General features: G+C 52.3%; 5 protein-coding genes across 5 annotated transcripts; 3 read left to right on the top strand and 2 right to left on the bottom strand.

Moving 5' to 3' along the window:
- Positions 1-1,584: 1,584 nt before the first annotated feature.
- PODANS_7_10920 (uncharacterized protein) lies at positions 1,585-2,673 on the top strand (the record flags this gene model as incomplete). The annotated part of the gene is made up of 1 exon (XM_001908426.1): positions 1,585-2,673. The coding sequence occupies one exon, from the start codon at positions 1,585-1,587 to the stop codon at positions 2,671-2,673; it is 1,089 nt and encodes a 362-aa protein (XP_001908461.1).
- Positions 2,674-3,864: 1,191 nt separating this feature from the next.
- On the top strand, positions 3,865-5,299 carry PODANS_7_10915 (uncharacterized protein; the record flags this gene model as incomplete). Its single annotated transcript, XM_001908425.1, has 3 exons — positions 3,865-4,312; positions 4,378-4,832; positions 4,892-5,299. 3 exons carry the CDS (start codon positions 3,865-3,867, stop codon positions 5,297-5,299), a joined length of 1,311 nt encoding a protein of 436 aa, XP_001908460.1.
- A 1,489-nt stretch (positions 5,300-6,788) lies between these two features.
- Positions 6,789-9,112, bottom strand: PODANS_7_10910 (uncharacterized protein; the record flags this gene model as incomplete). Its single annotated transcript, XM_001908424.1, has 2 exons — positions 6,789-8,745; positions 8,799-9,112. 2 exons carry the CDS (start codon positions 9,110-9,112, stop codon positions 6,789-6,791), a joined length of 2,271 nt encoding a protein of 756 aa, XP_001908459.1.
- Positions 9,113-9,768: 656 nt separating this feature from the next.
- On the top strand, positions 9,769-15,455 carry PODANS_7_10900 (uncharacterized protein; the record flags this gene model as incomplete). Its single annotated transcript, XM_001908423.1, has 3 exons — positions 9,769-9,838; positions 9,938-14,007; positions 14,082-15,455. The coding sequence occupies 3 exons, from the start codon at positions 9,769-9,771 to the stop codon at positions 15,453-15,455; spliced, it is 5,514 nt and encodes a 1,837-aa protein (XP_001908458.1).
- A 1,496-nt stretch (positions 15,456-16,951) lies between these two features.
- PODANS_7_10890 (uncharacterized protein) lies at positions 16,952-19,999 on the bottom strand (the record flags this gene model as incomplete). Its single annotated transcript, XM_001908422.1, has 2 exons — positions 16,952-19,690; positions 19,862-19,999. The coding sequence occupies 2 exons, from the start codon at positions 19,997-19,999 to the stop codon at positions 16,952-16,954; spliced, it is 2,877 nt and encodes a 958-aa protein (XP_001908457.1).
- Between the last annotated feature and the right edge of the window lie 131 nt (positions 20,000-20,130).

The raw sequence follows: 20,130 nt of genomic DNA, 5'->3' as shown, positions 1-20,130 counted from the left end.
CCCCCATTTAGAAGAGGCAACCCCTACCCGCCTTCTAGGGGGTTCCGCTCGCCTTCCCGGAGACGAACCCCAGATATTATTTACAACAATGCAGGGATCGAACAGGATTCGGATCGGCAGAAGTACCATTCGCCAATGCTGGAGGTTGTTACTCGCAACATTGCAGAGGTCGTGCGCCTCGAAAAGTTTGCTGAAAGAGCTATCCAAGCGGTAAGTCAACATGGTTGCCTTCCCTGTTGTTCGCGAAGCTTGTACTAATAAGATGACTGCTGCTTAGATTGAACAACTGCTGGATTTGAAGCACAAGCAGGCTAACCTCCAGCTGACGAGGGGAATCTACAAGATCAACGATGAAAATGACAGGCAGGGCAAGACGATCATGTACTTTACTGTTGCAACCATTATCTTTGTAAGTTTCCCCTTGTAACCTGAACTTATTTGCACTTGAGCAGCTTCGCTGACCGGAAATACAGCTTCCGCTATCATTCATGGCCTCCTTTTTGACCATAGAGGTTGAGGAATTTCCACGTGGCGACACCGGGAACCTGTCGTTGAAATTCGTCCTCATCATCATATGTGCGTATAGAAACATGTCGCTAGGCTCGCTGCACACTCACTGACCGTCTTGGAAAAATAGTTTCGATTTCTGTTGGCCTAATCATTCCATCGGTGTTCCTGGCTTTCAATCTTGACAAACGAACTCGTGACCAACGGTGGCAGAATTTGCTGAATAGCTTCAAAGAGATCATGGGGCTCACGGTGAGGAGTACAAGTGACGGTTTGAAGGCAGGCAAAAGTTGGGCGAAGAGGCGGGGCGATCGGGCGGTCAAGACCAAGCAGCGGGATCCTGAGATTGGGGGTGGTGTCACCTTGGTTGGTGTTGACAATTCTCAGTTTCGGTCGGGAGTTGAGAATAGGGACGGTGATGTCGGTCAAAAGGGGTGACGGTCACTACGGTGATCGGCTCGGGGGGTCTACATAGGCGGCAGGAGGCGAAGGCTACTTCTCATGTGGGTTCTAGCACTACGGATGGTATCAAGTAGGGGACTCGTATGTTGATGCTGGTACCTTAAGGAAGGCGCCGAAGACAAATCCCATACTATGACAGAGGTCTTACCCAGCTACACCTTACAACATGGATTGAACATCAGAAGGAGTTGAACGATTGGTAAAAATACTTAACGATTATGGTTGGGCACATGTCAACCTCTATTGGCTTACCGTACGATACTGATCCGTTAGCATTTCACCGCCACGAAAGTCCAACACACTGTTATATATCGAGTATTGGTTAATCCTATGGGGGTTACGGACTTCTTTGAATCTTCCTTAATCAACGTTAACGGACGTGGTCGTATAAGTTGTTCTTTGGCTGCTGCATACGTACCAACGTTGTACCCCCTGACAAGGGTTAGGGTTGCCGTCGCAGAGTGATGTCAGGCCGCAGCGGGAGCTTGGGGAGCTCCGCCAAGTGTCCATACAGCGCTCGCCAGCCAGCAACGAACAACTGTCCAACCTCGACATCTGACACCTTCAACTTTGCAACCCTAGAAACAAACCACTTCACACCCACCAACCGACACCATGGTTCGATTCATACCCGGAGTGACGGCGACATCGCCAGTTACCAACAAGAACGGCAGCGATCCCCTGACGGACCTCACCCTACTGCTCAACCGCCTCCAGCGCACCATCCTCCACGCCGACGCCGAACGGGAAGCCAGGCTCAAAGAGAGCGAGTTTGAAAGAGAAAAGGTGCTGCGCAATATCACTTATGCCCGGTCGCTGCTCACAAAGGTCGAGCAAGACACCCTGGGTATCAGGATCCATGCGCGCCGGCAGGATCTCCAGGGGGGTCTCGTGCGAAAACGGGAGTTGCTTGAGCAGTTGGCGGAACGGCTGGCTGATTTGGCTGAGGTGGGGAGCAGGCGGGATAATGAGGAGGAGAATGAGGATGATACTTCGGAAGGGGAGGATATTCTGGCTGATATCATTGTTACGCCGAGTGCGAGTGAGAGTCAGGATTCCATTTCGAGACCGACGGATGAGGAGGAGCTGGATGAGGATGATGATGATGATGGGGTGTTGGGGACGCCGCAGTTTCAGGGCGAGCCAAGGCTGCCGAGGCTACCGCCGCCGCCGGTGCATACGCCTTCTCAGGAGAATTTACAGGCTGGGATAGCGGCTGCACAATCAACGACGGAAACGAAGGCTGAGCTTCGGCCGAGGAAGGGTCGGGATGATGGGCCGACGAAAGAGGACAAGCCGTCGGCGATATCTTCCTCTTCTGCGCTGTTTGGGGACAGGAACAATAAGTCTGCGCCTACGACTGCTCTCTCGGCGGTGACGACGACGGAAGCTATTCTTGACCACCAGCGGGCGGAGCAGGATGCCTTGTCGGAGTCTATTTTGCAGCTTGCATCCCAGCTTAAGGCATCCTCGCAGGCGTTTTCGATGAGTTTGGAAGAGGATAAGGAGGTGGTGGAGAAGGCGGGGGAGGGGATGAACAAGACGGGGGAGGGGATGGATGCTGTCACGAGGAGGATGACGACGCTGCAGAGGATGACGGAGGGGGAGGGGTGGTGGGGGAGGATGAGGTTGTATGCGATTGTGTATGGGTTGATGGTGGTGTTGGTTTTGGTGGTTTTTGTCATGCCCAAGTTGAGGTTTTAATTCCTGTGGCATAGATATGAGAGGGCGCATTCATGATATCTGTTTGGTGTCTTTGGTTAGCATCTTTTATATGGCGTCTTGATGGGCTATACTCGATCGCGCCCTCCGTCTCTGGTAGCAGCCCGTTCTCGCCATTCCAAGTATTAAAGCCAACGTCATCTTATTTCTCAACAAGGCAGGGTAATCGACCTGGGCAGGAAGGAGCGGCCTCTTTTACTTCGAGGTTGACGATATTCTGAGATCATTATCTCAAGTCTTTTCGATCCTCATCCACAACTTCACCTGTACCACATCATTCCAGCATTCTTACTCACACTATTTACCATCAATCCCGCTTGACCGAAGCAGAAGCTACCGACGGACAGACATTCACTCATTCGTCTGTTCACAACAGAGTCCCTGAGATGGTGACCGGTCGAGGAGGTCGTCGATAGGTATTCGAGATATCCTATTATGCATTCTAATACAATTTACACGCCTACTTATTCTTCTTTGACATCTGTTGACTATCTTTCGAGACCTCACATACTGGCGGCATCTTTCAGATTTCCTTCATCCGATCTATCGTCGTCTTGAGGAAAGAGCAAACCAGCGAAGCCATCACGATAAGGGGCAGCTCACCTTTTTTGTGGCAATTTCCTGGCAAGTCTCTGCGAGTTTTGTCCACACCCGTTCGGTCCAAGGACACATTATTATCTTCTCTGCTCTTAAAGGCAGCAAGCTGACGAAGCCATCCCGGAGCACAGAAGATTATGATTCAGCAGTCTCTGACAGTCTTTACTGACCCCTATTCCTACCAGCACTGTTCCTCTTGACATATCGAGACCTACTCATCCCAACTTACATATCTTTGAGAGCTTCGCCCACGTACCAGCTTCAGAACTTACACCATACCTTGATCAAACTACACCACAGTCCATTCCATCCCTTCTACGCCATGAATATCTGGGAAGGAGCAGACAAAAAAGTCAGCACGATAAGATATCATCCCCTCAAACTTTTCTCCCTCTCTTATCGAATCACTCTCGTTCCTCCATCCATATTTATGAATATCTTCCCCAGATTCCAAATATCCTCGGCGACTTCTACCAAGCATCACACTTTGATCCACGTCCATGGTCTGAACCTCGACCAGAACCCCCAACACATTTCGACATCTCACACAAGATACACATACACAAGCTCATCATCATGCCCCGCGGTATCCGCTTCAAGGTCAAAGACCTCACCTTTAAGGAAAAGGGCATGTTTGCCAAGTTCACCATCGCTGTCTGCGGGTCCTTCAAGAACAACCCCAACACCCACTGGAACGACACCAACCTCCACCGCTGGATCACGCTCCGGGGCGGGCGGTATCATAAAGGAGCTACCATCACGAGGGACGTCACTCATTTTGTGACGGACGAGGATGAGCTGAGGTCGAGGTCTCCGAGGGCGGTGGAGGCGTTGAGGAACAAGAGGATTCAGATTGTGCCGTTGGAGTGGTTGGAGTTTAGCATGATCAACAGGAAGGTCTTGCCGGCGGTGAAGGGGGGGGAGTATGACTTGCGGGAGGGGGTGAGGAGGGAGGGGGAGAGGGTTAGGAGGGAGAGGAGGGTTGAGATGGGGAGGGTGTTGGGGGAGAGGGCGGTTAATACTAGTGAGTTTTGGATGCCCCCTTTTTCGTTGGTCGGGGTGGGAGGGGACTGACGTGATAATATTTAGATTTATACCGGGTTTACACGGATGGGACATTTTACCGGTATGAGGTTGAGTTGTTTCGGGAGTCGAATGCTGTTCAGGGGCCAACGCCGGAGACGACGCCGGTGAAGCTGCAGCTTCCGGCTTTGTCTAAGGGGGTGTCAGATCTAGACTCTGAGGTTGAGACAAAGGCAGAAGTGGGATCAGAGAATCAGACACCGACAGAAAAAGAACCGGGTTTCTCTTTCCACCATCCTGTGGTCATCTTTGAGGATGGCCCTGAGCTGGATGCTCAGCCCAAGTATCGCACACCCATGGATTTGCAGCTGGCTTATCGTCAGCTGCCTACTCTCACGACTGTTACCCCTGAATCTCAAGACGAAGTTGACCCTGAGGATGTTGAGATGGACATTGAGGCTGAACCAGAGACACCCACCAAGACGGCCAGAGTTGACCGCGGGGAGAAGTACACACTTACGGTAAGCCTGTTCACTCCCTCCTCACTACCCCTCTACGTACACTAATTTCCACACGTCAGCTCTACGAATCCCTAGCCCAACCCCCCCTCTACTTCTTTTGCGCCAAGTACTCCAAGTCCAGCACCGACACCTTTCCCAAGTATTACCGTCCCTCGGAGACGCCGCAGCTCTTTTGGACAGAGTACACTCACTTTATTGAGTTCTTCCACAAGAAGACGGGGGTGGAGTGGCGGAAGAGGTTGCTGTTCTGTGGTGAGGGGAAGTCAGGTGCGGGAAGTAAGAGGAAGGGGAAGGGGAAGGAGGAAGATGATGGGAAGGCGGGGGAGGGGGAGGGGGTGGAAAAGGGGTGGTTTACGTACTCTCCTCCTGGGGGTGGGAAGCCAGTTGGGTGGGTTCCGGAGGAGTATATCCCCAAGGAGAAGGAGGGAGAGGTGGAGCGCAGTGGGGGGCCGGATGGGAGGGAATAGAGGATGGGAATGGGAATTGGGGGTATTATGAGAAGACAGAGAAAGCATGAAAAAAAAAAAAAAAGGGGGGGGGGGGGGGAGGCGTTAAGTTCGTATACCGAGGGGAGGTTTTATTGTTGTATGCGTTCATCTATTTCATTTAAATGTTGCTATCATGGTTCTATACCTTGCTTTTACCCAACTATGCATGTACTTTCCTTTCTATACGCTGTTTTTATCTTTCTATGCGTTCATTTATCTTTCACTTCCCAGTGTACACCATATAGTTACATGATCGTGCACCTTCCGTATCAAATATAACGCGGTCGCTTTATGTTGATCTACCTTGTTATACAACGTGAAGGTGCCTAGGTGTTATAAGTCGTATATAAAGTCCCATTTCAAGGCGTAAATGATGTGAATGAATTAGCTGTGTCAATGATATGAGAGCCTTTTGACAAGTTCTTATGTATACATACGAAACTAGACAACAGAAAGGCATTCTCCGACTGAAAGAAACATATATACCCTTTCCATATATCAGGGAAAATACCTATACAATGGGGCTGTAAGCCAATGGGATCCACCCCTTACTCTAGGTTTATTTACATACTTGATAAAGCTGTTCAATGTCAGGTACACAGATTTCCGTCTATGAACGAGCTCGGACGGTTTTTTCGGGTGTGGTGCTGTGAGGAGGAGAGTTTGATAACCCAAAGGGGAGTGATTCGATAATGGAATTTCGTCCCGAAGCATATCCAGGAATCTTGTTCTGTGAAAACTTATCCCAATAACTACAGGAATTCAGGTGCTATCTTTATGTAGGCTACTTCGACAGCTCCAAGACTAATATTAATAGTGTTCGTCCGAGATGGCGGTGATATACTCAATTAGTAATAACCTCTTTTCCTAACTAACTTCAGCACTTTAGTTGTTGCTTCGTCCGAGCTACTACAAGAGCATAAAACCCAACGGGAACATTGTTCGTCCGAGCTGCCTTGAGAACTATCACAGGGAAGGGTAGGCGCAAAAAGGTCTCGTCCGAACAAGAACATGCCGAAGACTTCAGACGGTTAGGCTTTTACTCTTCCGACTACCACGAATCCGACTCATACTTGGACCTGGGTTTTCGACTTCTACGGTAATGAACGCTGTGGAGCTTGACGACTATAAATACGACTATCACCACGACTATTACCACGATAACGCCGAACATGAAGTAAAGTTCCAGCTCGCTAATCACACCACCTTCACCAGTTGCGTCACGTTCTTGGTACTAACCTCCCTCTCAGATGGTGTTGAGGACAGAGTGTCGTCTGAGCAATCACAAAAAGACTTGTATGACAGCAGCACTTCGGACGAAACAGTTAAGTGATTTTAGGATGTGAATAACAAAACAAGTAGTCCATCAACCCCCTCACAGTAAAATGAGCAAATCACCCTATACATAATGACCACCAACTCTATCAAGAATACTCATCTATGATCCCACAACACCGCCCATCAACCTCTACCGAATAGCCTTCGCAGCCTTGACAAAAGCCCTAATCTTTTCCAAGCTCTGCTTCCCATCCTCCTCTACCCCACTGCTAACATCAACACCAATAACCTGCCCGCCCAACGCACCCAAGGCCTTCACAGACTCGGTCACGTTCCCTGGCTCCAGACCACCAGCCAACAACACCTGCAACTCAGCATCCTTCTCCAACTCGGCCTTGACACTCTCAACATCAAGCAACTTGCCTGTGCCAGCGCCAGAATCCAGGAGTGAAACAGCGTGGTACCCCCTCACTCCAACGCCAACCTGCCCAGGCTTGAACTTCCGGATGACTGGTACCGGGATAAGGGACGCCCACTCAAGTGGCTCGTCACCGTGAAGTTGGACGATATCAAGGTTGTACAGCCTCTGCTTCTCGAGCACTTCCTCCAGGGGCTGGTTCATAAACACACCTACAAGAAGAGGGCGGTGTTTCCTCAGGAGCTCAGCCGAAACAGAAAAGAAGTCCGTGGCTGACTTGGGGAGTTTAACCGCCTCACCAGCAGTGGTCTGCGCATCATGAACAGCCTTCGAGATGGCCAGGGCCGTTTCATCAGAAACACACCGTTTCGTGCCAGGCACAAGAATCATGCCCACAAGGTCAGCACCAGCCTTGATAGCTTCCGTGGCCGCCTCGGCAGAGCGGGTGCCGCAGATTTTGACAAGCATAGGGTTGGTAACACTCTGAGGAGCAGCCGCCTCAGGACCAGCACAAAGCTCCCTGATAAACTTGGACGCGTCGGGAGCGCGCATGATGGCCTCGCCAACAAGAATGCCGTTGATACCATCCCTCTTGCAATCGAGAACATCCTGGTGGCTGTTGATGCCGCTGAGAGCGAGCAAGAATGTGTCCTTGGGCACCATTTCCTTCAAGCGCCCCGTGGTTCCAAGATCGACCTCGAAATTCTCCAGGTTGCGGTTGTTGACACCAATGACCTTGGCACCAAGCTTGATGGCAATGGTCATCTCTTCGGCGTTTTGTACCTCTACTAATGGTTCCATGCCGAGTGAGAGCGAGTACTTGTACAGACGCTCGAGAAGGTCGGTCTCCAACATCTTGACAATGAGAAGCACAGTATCGGCACCTGCCAGCCGGGCTTCCAAAATCTGGTACTCCTCAAAAATGAACTCCTTTCGGAGAACAGCCGGGCGGTTGGGCATGCCATTGAGTACTTGGCGCACAGCGCGGAGGTCTTCAATGCTGCCCTTGAACCACTCTGGCTCGGTGAGAACGGAAATGACACTGGCTCCGGCAAGAGCGTATCTGCGGGCCTGGGTTGGGGCGTCGATATCGAGAGCAAAGATGCCCTTGGATGGTGACCCTCTCTTAATCTCTGCCGCCAAAGCTACATCGAATGGGGACTGACGAAGACGGTCGACGAGGGAGATCTGAGGAGGGGCGAGGTTGAGGTTGTACGCCGCTTGCAAGTCGGATGGTCTTTGTGAGGGAATCTGCTTCTGGGCGGCCACGGCCTCCTTACGGTGAGCGTAGATCTTTTGAAGGATGTTGTTCTTGGCTGGAGTGGCCTTTTTCGGGACAATCTTGGACTCTTGGGAAGCCTTTTGCAACTGCTCATTCTCAGCCCAAGTGCCCCCCTGCATGTACAAAAAGTTCTTGAGCATGAGGCGGCCATCGGCAGACAGGATACTTTCTGGGTGGAATTGCACACCCTCGATAGTGTACTCTGTGTGGCGAACACCCATGATGACACCCTTGGACCCATCTTGATTGGCGATCCAGGAGGTGACCTGGAGGCATTTTGGAAGAGTAACGTGAGTGCCGGCGAGGGAGTGATAACGTGTTACTGGCAGGTCCTGGGCCAGGCCAGCATAGACACCTTTTCCATCGTGACAAAGGGGTGAGGTCTTGCCATGCAAAATCTCACCAGCAAAGCTCACTTCTCCACCGTACAGGTCAATCATGCATTGCCTGAAGACGTGTTAATGAATGCTTTGAAAGAGCAGACTTTTGGCCAGACTTACTGCCCCATGCAAACACCAAAGATGGGCACCTTGCCAGCAAAGTGTTTGATAGCATCACGGCTGATACCCGAGTCTGTACCTGGATGGCCGGGACCGGGGCTGATGACCAGTTGTGTTGGCTTCTTGGCAATGAGCTCTTCAAGAGTGATCTGGTCGTTTCTGAAGACGGTCACTTTGGCGCCCTCCAGAACAAGATACTGATAGACATTCCAGGTAAAGGAGTCGTAGTTGTCGATGAGGATTAGGTTGGACGCCGTCGGAACGAGGGGAGACGGATCGGGATGGTGGGGTGAGTGATCGATAATGGCAGGCATTTTGATTTGTTTTTGGCCCCGAACTCGGCAGCTGAGGCTGGTACAAGGGACGTCAGACTTTTGGGTTCTCAAGGGGTGTATAGTCTTTCTCAAAGACTCTGGAAGGCTCTGGCGACGATGGTATCAAGTGTCTTGAAAAATGTAGTGAGTCACCCCTCTCTTGGTTGAATGTGTCTCTTACAAGGGAGCAGCACTCTGGACTTCTGGACATTCACTTCAATTCACGGCAGCTTTCGGAAAAGGCCCCGATGGACCATAAAGGCAATGATCCGTGCGTTTATGGGTTCCAAAACAGACGCTAAGCCAGGCACAGGGCCCCAGCTTATCGATAAGAAGCTTGGAAGCACTGGTGGACCCCCTTGGCTGAAAAATAGCGGGCTGAGTTGGGTTGGCAACCGCTGGAAGATCCATGATATGGGAGCTCTGCAATTGCGGCCCGCGTCTGAGCTGCCAACTGCAGAAGCGCGTCCAAAGTAAATTCAACTTTTTGCGATCCCGAAACCAAACAAACCACCACTTGCCGATAGCTCCACCACCAACACCACCGACCATCTCCTCTGTCGGCTCATCATCGCGAATACTTGGACCACGCTCGGGGCATCGCATATTGCTGGTCATTGGCGGCAGAGTCGACAAACGAATGGAGAGCAGCACCAATGGCTGCCCCAACTGACAAAACATACTTCCCCCCCCTCGAGGACTGCTTGAAGGGCAGGGCTCCTCTTCTGTAAGTTTGCGCTTCCCCCTAATGCTTGTTGCCTTTCTTCTAACCTCGCGCCCCCCGGCTCTGTAGCTCATGGAGACTTGTCGCATCCGCCCTCGAAGATTCGAATAGCGACCGACTGACCAGCACTGCCGTATCGGATTTTCTTCGAGATGGCTTCGTCCATCAGCTATTAAAAGAGCCCACCAAGCCATTTAGTCCCCCAACGAACCAGTCCAAGCTCGATTTCCAAACCAGGACGGGCGCCATTAATGTTGTACCATCACCAAAGGACCCCTACGACCTGAAGCAGATCAAGGAGGACGCAACATGGCTAAGCAAGAATGCGAATGTCAACGAGGTGGCTGCGCTGCGCATTGTGGTGGTGGAATATCAGTCGCGCGCCCACAGCCATCTTACCGGACCCTTCTCAACACAGGATGCCGCCAACATTCGGGAAGCTGCCGGTGTCAGCGATGCCCAGGCCTCGAGCTTCCTTTCTAGTCTCAACGTGGTGGCAGTGGTGGATGCCGAAGCAAACTGGGCCGAGTTCGAAAGCGAGACGAAACGTCGCCAGCGCCTTATCACGACGTTTCTAACCGAAAGACGGTCTTTCTTCGCCTCGGCTGATGCCTTTACAACCTTTTTGCTACATTCGCGACCCCGTAATAGAACGCCAGCGGCAGACGAGTTACGGCAGGACATTATGAAGACTGCCTTCAACTGGGATGACCGCGACTTCCAAGTTGCCGACCCATCGCTCCTCAAAGCCATGGCACCCACCTATTTTGCAGTTCTTCCCGAGTTGGTCGAGGAGGTGGAAAAGGGTCCACGGGAGCTCGAGAAGACGGTCTTGACCTCCCAGATCGAGTTGGATTGGAGTCGGACATCCATCACCGAAGTTATCCACGCCATGTCGGTGGCATTTCAGATCATGGATCTTGAAGGCCCACAATTCCATTCTCCGGAACTTGTTGCGCAATGGTTTACCCTCATGGATAACTACCGATTCCTGGAGCCCATCATGCCGATTCTTGAACAACATGATATGCTTGCCGAGCTGGTCCTCCCTGTTCGGAGCTTAATGACTGTCATTTCACTCAAGTTTCTCAATATCGACCGTGCGCTTTTGTACCTGTCGCCCCCAGACGATGTCGATCGGAGTGAGGTGCTAGTGGATGGTGAAGAGCCCTACCTCAACTCGGCCGAGCTTCTAAAACAAATCCATGACATCCTCCAGGCGGCTACCAGTGTTGGTGTACCAATGGCTGTTCCGCTTGCCTTTGCGTGGTCCTTGATCATTCACCAGATGCACGTCGGCTACCAGGATAGAGCCGAGCGGAGGGATTTGATCAACAACCAAAGGGCCAGAGGCACGTTCGAATCAGAGGCCATCGCGGCTCCTACACTACCAGAAGGGCGACAGCGACGAAATTCCGGCGGAAGTTTGATCTCGATCGAGCAATCACCCTACGACGCCTTTCTGGAAGTTGCAAACCTGGAGCGAGACATGCAAGTGGCCGAAACAATGGCCATGGTGGCTACCTCGAGGGGCCATGTCTACAATATCATCAGCGAGATGATTAGCTGTCTGGGCTATGGCGAGACGGCTGCTTTTCGACCGATGATTGGTGCTCGTTCACGCGTGGTGTTTGAAGACCTCTTGAAGCGGACTTTCCACGTTGTGGGCTACCAGACTGAGCCTGTTGCATGTCTGCTGTATCTGTTGTCTGGCAGCAAGTCATACTGGGACATCTCTTCAGAAGTCCCCAACTCGGCTGCGCTAGACATATACACTCAGATGCTCACAGACCCGCTCTTGAGAACACAGTACACCGAACAGTCGCACAATAGATACCCATACGAATTCATCCCCTTCACCGAGATATGTCGATCGTTGTTGGCAGCTCTGGTGTCCGACAAGCAGAGCTCGGAGCAGATAGTCGGATGGCTTTACAGAACACCAAGTCTGACCATCGAGTGGAATCCCATGTGGGATCGATCATATCATCTGGTGAATGAAGATGAAAATACGAATTCATTCTGCGTGGATGAGGACATCGACCTGTTTAGCGCACGATCCTTCAGGAAAGTCGCGCCTCAAGAAAAATTCACCATTCCGAGCGGAACATATGGCCGGTTCGTCACCGATGTTGGCAGAGTAGCCAAGCTCGAGTTTGAACACTCGGCTCTGGCGCTGCTTGGGAAACGCCTCGAGGTATACCTGTCGGACGGGGCGTGGGACAGCGGGTTAGGGCAACTTACCACGGACGACCTTGCGGAAGCGATATCCCTCCTGGCTGTCGTGTTGCGGACAGAAGTTCTCAGGAGCACGGGTAGATCACCCAAACCAAACACAGAGAGCGCCATCAAGGTTCTTCAAGAAACCAGCAGCAGCCTCCCGCGTAACAACGACATCATCAAAGTCGTGTGTGGGATCCTGAATGGCTTGATTGAAGAGGATCCTACTCAGCTGGATGCCGGCAAGTTCAAGGTGATGACGGCCTCCCTCCAGTTTCTCCATGCGTTGCTACCAGTGGTCCCCGGCCGGGTTTGGTCATACATGTCCAACTGTGGTCTCATCAGCAGCGAGGGGCGGTCCGGTCGACTCTCCAGAATCACCGGCAACCTGGACATGTACGCCGAGCTGGTAGACTTCCTGCAGTCCGCTGTGAAGCTGTTCTCCAGCTTGGTGGAAAACGCAATGTCGAGTGCTGCGCAGCGGAAGACGGCGGCAAGCCCCAATGCCCGCGTCAGAATTGACGAGAACCCATGGGCCGGCATGTCGGAGAAGATTCTGTCTCAAGTGTGCCTTGCGATAGCCCAGACCGCTGTAGACATCTTTGAAAACTCAGCGACATGGAGATTCGAGTCAGAGGTGGGCGAAAGCATTGTGATCACAGAGGTGGTGAACATCATGACCAGCCTGCTCTTCTACACATATAGCATGGGTTCGCCGGAATCGCCCAAGAACTTGACCAGCTGCCTGTTGGAGGCTTCTCGGTACATCATTGAAGGCTTTTTGGCTCCCGCGTCCAGCTCGCTTCGATTCCAACCACTGTTGACCTCGCTCCTGGCCGCCTTCAAAATCACCGACTCGACACTCTACCCTTATCGATCCCGTATTGTATCGGAAAGACTCACGGGGGTGGTTTCGTTTGCCACCATTATCCTGAGAGTTGCTAGCTACCTGGACCACCCCACGGCCGCCATCCAAACGCAGCTATTCAAGTGCGCCGCCCTTGTTGCTAGACTTCCAGCCATCAAGCACTCCTTCAAGATACCTGTCATAGCACTGCTGAGCGCACTGGTCGAAAATGCCGGCAAGGGTTCCGGTGAACCGCCATCATTGCTTGGCTACCTTGGCCCGCAAGTGTCTCACTCGTTCATTCAGATTGCCTCCCAGTTGGACAAGCCCTTTGACAGGATACCCGAGGTGGTGAGGACCTGGAACTTCTTTTCCATCATCCTACGCAACCGGCAACAGTGGATGGCGAACTGTCTTCTCACCGGCAAGACCCCTCGCCAGGCTCTCAAGGGTGACGCAAAGATGGCAGAGATCTCACCAGACTCGGTACTGTCCACAGCGTTGGAGAAGCTTCGGTCTATTGCCACGCTGCCTAGCCAGGAAGCCCTCGCCATTCTGGACTTTTTCACGTCGGCGCAGAACTACTGGGCTTGGACCATCTTTGCCATGCAAAAGGATAAGTCCTTTTTGGGTAGCCTGCGGTCCTATGTCAAGAACCTCAAAGCTCCCGAGCTCGTCTTTAAGAACGACCCGGCCGAGGCGGGTTACCAAGCCAGGATAGCAGCTTACATTGCCGAGACCTTTGCAATGCAGCTTTACCACTTGCGGCAGATGCGTCAGGCGCAGGACTTTGCCACCAAGGTTGTGGAAGACCTCGACTATTTCCTTAGGCATGGTGTTCAGGTAGCGGATTATAATGCCTCGCTACACTCTAACTTTTCAAAGAATTTCAGTCAGAGGTATCCAGGTCTTGAGTTGGATGACTTTAAGAGGACCGTCCTGGTACCCAAGAATCTTGGAGCACAGTACTATTATGGCATGGATTTCGCTGAAAAGATGCTCGGATATGATGCGGGTTGGGCGGGAGCCGGGTCTAAGAAGAATGGTTTCCGGACAGAGATGGAGAAGGCCAATCTCAACCTGTCGCTTGTGGAAGCCGAGGTGGTGAGTGTCTTTCTGTTCATGCGATGCAGTAGTAGATTACTAACTGATTGCAGGCCCTCTTTCATGCTTGGGAGTATCTCATTCTCGAACTCAGCAGTTGCTTGTTGCCAAAGAGCGGCATCATTTCGAGGCAAATGATTCAAGTGGCAGAGCAGTGCCTGGAGGCCAACCAAAGACCTTCAGCTCCGGACCACATCTTTGTCCGACTTGCCGAGTCGAGAGCTAACTTGACCCTGACGCTGCTGAAGCGTTTGGCTGATTGCTCACAGCTACCCAAGGACTTTACCCAGCTCTTGACTCTGGTTGCCACAACCATCAATGTGGTCGACAACCCTTTTGCCACAGAAAACATTACCTACTTCCGCACACTCCTGAGGATACTCTTCGTCACGCTCCGCGGAACCAAGCTCTCTTCCAATGCACCCGCTCCCGCAAAGGCGGGCCCCGAGACCTCGGTAGCGGCCACGCAGTTGGTGATCACCATTCTCGACCGTGTAGTGGCTCAGTCTTTCCGTGCATTGGCTGGTCTTGTCCACGAGCCTGGCTCCCCTACTGAGCCTGACGACATGGCTTTGGTGACTGGCATCCTCCAGGCTTGTCTCGCCGTCCCCGGCCTCGACCAATGCCAGGGGCAGATCATCACCATCATGTCCAACCACAACATCTTCCAAGTCGCCACCTCACTGTTCAGCTGGTCCGACAAGCTCGTCGGTCGCAACGGTGACCCAGTCTACGGCGAGATCTCCTTGCTGTTCCTCCTCGAACTCTCGTCCCTCCCCCAGATCGCCGAACAGCTTGCCGTCAACGGCATCCTGGGTCACATCACCTCGGCCAACATTGCCGGCTTCCTCCGCAGGAAGAACATCACCCCCTTTACGGAATCCGTCAACAAGATGCGCTGCTACTCGATCTGGTCTCGTGCCCTCCTGCCAATGCTAATCAACATCCTCGGCGCCTTGGGTCCTACCATCGCGCCCGAGGTAGCCTTTGTGTTGAACCAGTTCCCGAACTTGCTTGAATCCTCTATCGAGAGGCTCGCAGCCCCGGGAATGGACAGAACAATCCCCACCATGTCCTTTGGCTCAGAAGACAGCACCAGAACCCATCCTTTTTACATTACCCTGGCGACGATGAACGAGATTCACTCTCTGAGTCTGCTGGCGAAGGTGTTGGGGGCGTTGAGGGAGAACAACACGAGGGATATACCCGAGGTGACGGGGTGGGACTCGGGAAAGGTGCTGGAGCATGTCGAGTTTTGGCTGCAGAGTAGAAAGGTGCTGAGGGAGAGGTTGCTGCCGCTGACGGAGAGGGAGAGGGAGTGGTGGGGGATGAAGACCAGGGAGGGCGCAGGGGGGGGGGATTGTCAGACTGTGCTGGAGGAGAAGGTTGTTGGGGTTTTGGAGGGGGTGAGGGATGTTTTGATGGCTGGGGAGGAGGGGGAGGAGTAAGATTGGGATGATGAGGGTGGAGGGGGGATGTTGGATGGAAATTAGGTTGAGTAAAAAAGGGGGTGGGATGATGGTTTTGTAGGAGTTGATATCATCATGGTTGTTTTGGTGTTTGTTTTCATTAGGGTCGGGGTTGGGCGTCTTTGATGTTTTTGGGTGATTTGATAAGGAGAGAGAAAGTGGATAAGTGTAATTGAGCGAGAGAAGGAAGAAATTTTTTTTTCTGTTTCAGGATTCGTGATGATGATTGATTACTGTGACCACCTTGGATGTTTTTAGCTTTTCGCCTTGTCCGTTTTTAAAGCGTGTTTGGCCGCTGCAGTTGACGGCAGAATCAATGGCAAATTAAAATTTTTTACAGTCTTGAATCTGGTAGTTTTCAGTTCAACGCTTTGTTAGTTTTCAGTTTTCCCTTTCTCCTGAAGGGGGGCACATGTTGTCGGTCCTTTAGACTTTTGGTGAGAATTGATAGCCAACAATAGACACTCCAAGTGTTCAAGACATTTTTTTCAAGAAAAAACCATGCAGATTCTCAAAGGGCAACTACCCCTTTATAAATCTCATGTCTAGTAATAATCCAGGGGGGAAAAGCCCATTCCCTGTACCATTTACACCACTTGCTCTCAACAACATGTTGTGTTGTCTATTTATTATCTGCATTCACATATATTTATGAATTTCTCATATGTCTCACATGTTTTGATAGTTTCCCATTCTCTTAGCATAAGGGTATGCCTATTTGCTTCCTCCTCTCCCTTCTTCTCTCCTCAACTCGACCCAACCACACAAAAACACAACAGGAGATATGCAAATAATAAAAACCCCACAAGGAGTCACCAGAACAAGACCAAGAAAAAAAAGCAATGTGATAAAACACTGCTAATACTGCTCCCCATTCCGTTTCCTTACAGTAATAACCAAGAGAGGAGAGAAAAAAAAGATCCCCATTTCCCCGCTAAACCCCTCCGTTTCCTTTCCCGTTTGTTGCCCCCATAAAAGATTGATAACAATAATATCTACGCCCCGAACCAAAACCAAAAAGAGAAAAATTGTTTAAAATAGGCCACCTCCCGTGCCATGGGTCCGAATACAAGAAAGGTCCGAAACCAAAAAAAAAGACAAAGAAGAGGCAAAAAGAAAAAGAAAAACGCGCTGGTCTGTCCCCAAGCGCCCTCAAATTCTGAGGCATGAAATGCATAGGCTTGATTCCGGCTTCATCAAGAACGAACAGCCATGCTAACCGCGCCATATATGCCCACTGGAAAAAAAGTATAAATATCGACGAAATAATCAGCGGTCAAACTCCGTTATAATGTATGATGTGCCAAACCATAAACACGAATTTGCACAAGGAAAATAGTCCCTGAAGCGATCGTCAGGCCTTCGAGGCCCTGACAAGGCCGGCAAGACCGTTAGCCGCGGGGCTCAAGTGTGTAGTAGCAGCCTGTATAGGTGTCGTTTGTTCGTTAATCGTCAGCTTTGGGATCGTCAGACGTTCAGACCGGGACACTGCGTGGTGCCATCTCGCCGCTACGACGTCTGACAGAAATTATGTCCTGTTGCTGCTGCTGTTGAGCTCGAGAGATGGCAAGCATCTTCTTCTGGAGGTTTGCGAGACGTGCTTTAACCATCTGGATCACTGTCAAGCTGTTAGTACGGTAACCAATACAAAGGAGGTAAATCTGCTCACTCTTCTGAATAGACTGCTTGTCCTCGCTGCTCATCTCGGAGGTGTCCTCGCGGACAGCAGCTTCAGCCTTTTCGTCCCTAGACGAGGTTGATATCCTGCGCTTGGGAAGATGGTCGTCATCGCTATCCAAGACAGCCTCGAGCATGCGAATCGCAGTCGAATAGAATATCTCGCAGCCGGGGAGGTCTTCGCTCGCAATCTCGTTGATGGCTGCAGTTCTACTCATCTCAACGGCGCGGTCGTACATGAGCTTCTCGGCGCTGATACCTGGCGAAAGGATGACTCCTTCGGCACCCGTCACCGAGCTGACCTCGGTTTGATGATTGCTGGGGTGGCTGGGGTGATCTTCGGGAAGCTGCTTTTGAGCCTCGATGAGTTTTAACCGCACAATCTCAGCCTTCTCCAAGACCTCGTTGAACCGGGACCGGATCCACTGGACCACCCTATTGATCTTCAGTGCCAACGCCTGGCTGTTAACCGAGTCGCGAGCGGCTGAGTGGATGCTGTTGCTGTTGTCCGACCTGCTCTTGCGTGTCCACCATAGGCTAGCAATGTCCATGGATTTGGCAAGAAGAGACAGCGCCTTGACGTACAATACCAGGGCCTCTTCTGATAGAGAGACTGTTGCCTCGAGGGTGAGGCCATCTTCTTCCTCCATCTTGTCGGCAGGAACGCCGCCAAGGCCATAATCCATGGAAGGGGCCAATGGAACAAGTTGCTTGTACTTGACCTCGGCAAAGCCATAGACCACATCGCTTCGGGTGGCCCAATCCTCAATGCACTGGGCCACGCGGGAATCCTCGTCCACCGGCGTGGTGTGCTTCCCATCCGAGATCAGCCCGGCCGGTGCAGAGGGCGTCGGGTATGCCGGGAAAGGGCTGTAGATCTGGGGCGGAGACTGGCCCTTGCTGAGCAGATGAGGCGCCACGTTGAACCCAAAAAGCCGAAGACTGGCGTCCTGAATTGCCTTGGAGATGGCAGAAGTTGTCGAGCCGGGGCTGCTAGAGAGTGGCTTGTCATATGACCCTTGTCGAAGGTGGTTGTTTCGGGCGGAAACAGCACCAGTCGTTGATGTTGGGTGCCCTTGCTGGGTAGCGCGCCGAACAATCTGACCCGACTTGGGGACCGATTGCGGGTACATGGAGATTTGGTCAGCCAGTGCATTGACCTCCACGCCCTTCTTGTCGATGAAGATGTAGTCACGCTCCAAAGCAACATCCTGAGCAGCCTTCTCCTCCTCTGTCAGGGGCTTGGTCGGCCTGCTCTTTGGTCGAGGTTGCGATGCAAGGGTTTGTGAAGGGTCCGGCACGATGGATTCTCGTGGTGGTCTCTGCGAGGCGGTCGAGTTTGCTCGAGAGCGGTCCACGTACATGACGGGGCGGGCTGGCGCTGAAGTAGATGGCTGAACAGCTGGCCGGCGGGTAATTCCCAACCCATCTCCAGCAGGCGAGTAGCTCAAGCCAGCACGAGGACCTGGCACTTGCTCCAGTGGGTTCGGTTTCTCGATCGGTGTCGCCAGTGGCGATGATGGCCGAGGCCTGGGGGAGGACAGAACGCCTGTGGCCGCTTTGCCACGCTGGGAATCCCGACGTGATAGAGACAGTGACCCTTCGGGCCGCACTGTCTCCTTCACCTGCTGTGGTTCCGGCTTCGGGAGGTCATCCTCGTGGAGATTGGGGATGGGCCCTGTGATGACGGTGTGGTTGAAAAAGTCGGCGAAGCTGATCCGTTCCACGGGATTCCGCTTCAGGAGAGCTCGGACGAGGCTCTTCAACTCCGGACTGACCACGCTCTCGCGAGGAAACTTGACCTGGTCCTCAGCAGCTTCTATCTTCCTAAGCAGCTCCACATGATTCCCGGCCCTAAAGGGAGGTCTCCCTGTCGCCATCTCATACAGAACGGTGCCCACCGACCACAGATCCGCTTTGGCATCGTACCGTTCATACCGGAGAATCTCAGGGGCCATGTAGAGCGGTGACCCACACAGCGTCTCAGCGAGTGACGTCGAGGGCAACACGCGAGCAAAGCCGAAGTCGGCAAGCTTGAGCATAGGCAGCGACGGAAGTCCTGCTGCTGGCATCAGCGAGTCGTAACTAGCACTCAAGATTTGCTTGGCCGAATGGTGAGTTTCCCGAAAGAGCGGCGACGGCAGCAGCAGCAGGTTCTGTGGTTTGACATCTCGGTGAACAAAGTTTCCTTCCCTCAAAAACTTGAGCGCACTTGCGAGCTGCTTGAGGAAATGGCGGGTGATAACCTCGTGCAAACCTTGGTTGTGCTCAATGGGATACCTGCGGGCAATATCACGGGTAGCCGAGTGTGTGATCAGCTTCTCCCGCTTCTTAATAAATAACGACAGATCACCAAGCTCGCAGTATTCCATAATCAAGTTGATGTGCGTGGCCGACTCGACACAGTCATGAAGGGCAACGATATGTGGGTGGCGCAACGTCTTGAGGATCTTGATTTCGCCGTACAGGTTTTCCTTTAGTTTCTTGTTCAAGCGACTGAGCTCTACGGACTTGATGGCGACCAGGGCGCCCGTGACCTATCGTAGGGGACCATGTTAGCGGATTCGGCGCAACCGAGACGATGAGATTAAAGACACGTCCAACTCCCACTCCACCTGATCTGGCAGCACCGCACGCCATCCGATAGGCAACTCGCTGTCTTTCTTCCCGGCGGGGTCACTGGCGCAAAAGAAATGGGGAGTTCGAACCTTGTGCCGGCCAGAGTAGACCTGGGCGAAGCTACCCTTTCCAATCTCCTTGTCGATGACGAACTGCCCGACGGCACCATCGGTTGGCTGTTTTTGCCGCCTCGACGACGAGGCGGACGATAACTGTCTGTCGGCCATGGCTACCTGCTGATGTTGGCAAGCACGGGGGAGCTGGCTTGAAATGAAAAAGAGAGCCCGAGGGCCTATGCTATGCGAAAGACGTGGGCGGGAGGCTCGATCGACATGTATACTTCGTGGGTCTCGGTGGA

This window comes from Podospora anserina, chromosome 7 (genome assembly GCF_000226545.1).
Source record: "Podospora anserina S mat+ genomic DNA chromosome 7, supercontig 1".
NCBI classification, from domain to species: Eukaryota; Fungi; Ascomycota; class Sordariomycetes; order Sordariales; family Podosporaceae; genus Podospora; species Podospora anserina.
Note: the sequence above shows the minus strand (reverse complement) of the source record. Positions and strands in the feature narration are given on the sequence as shown.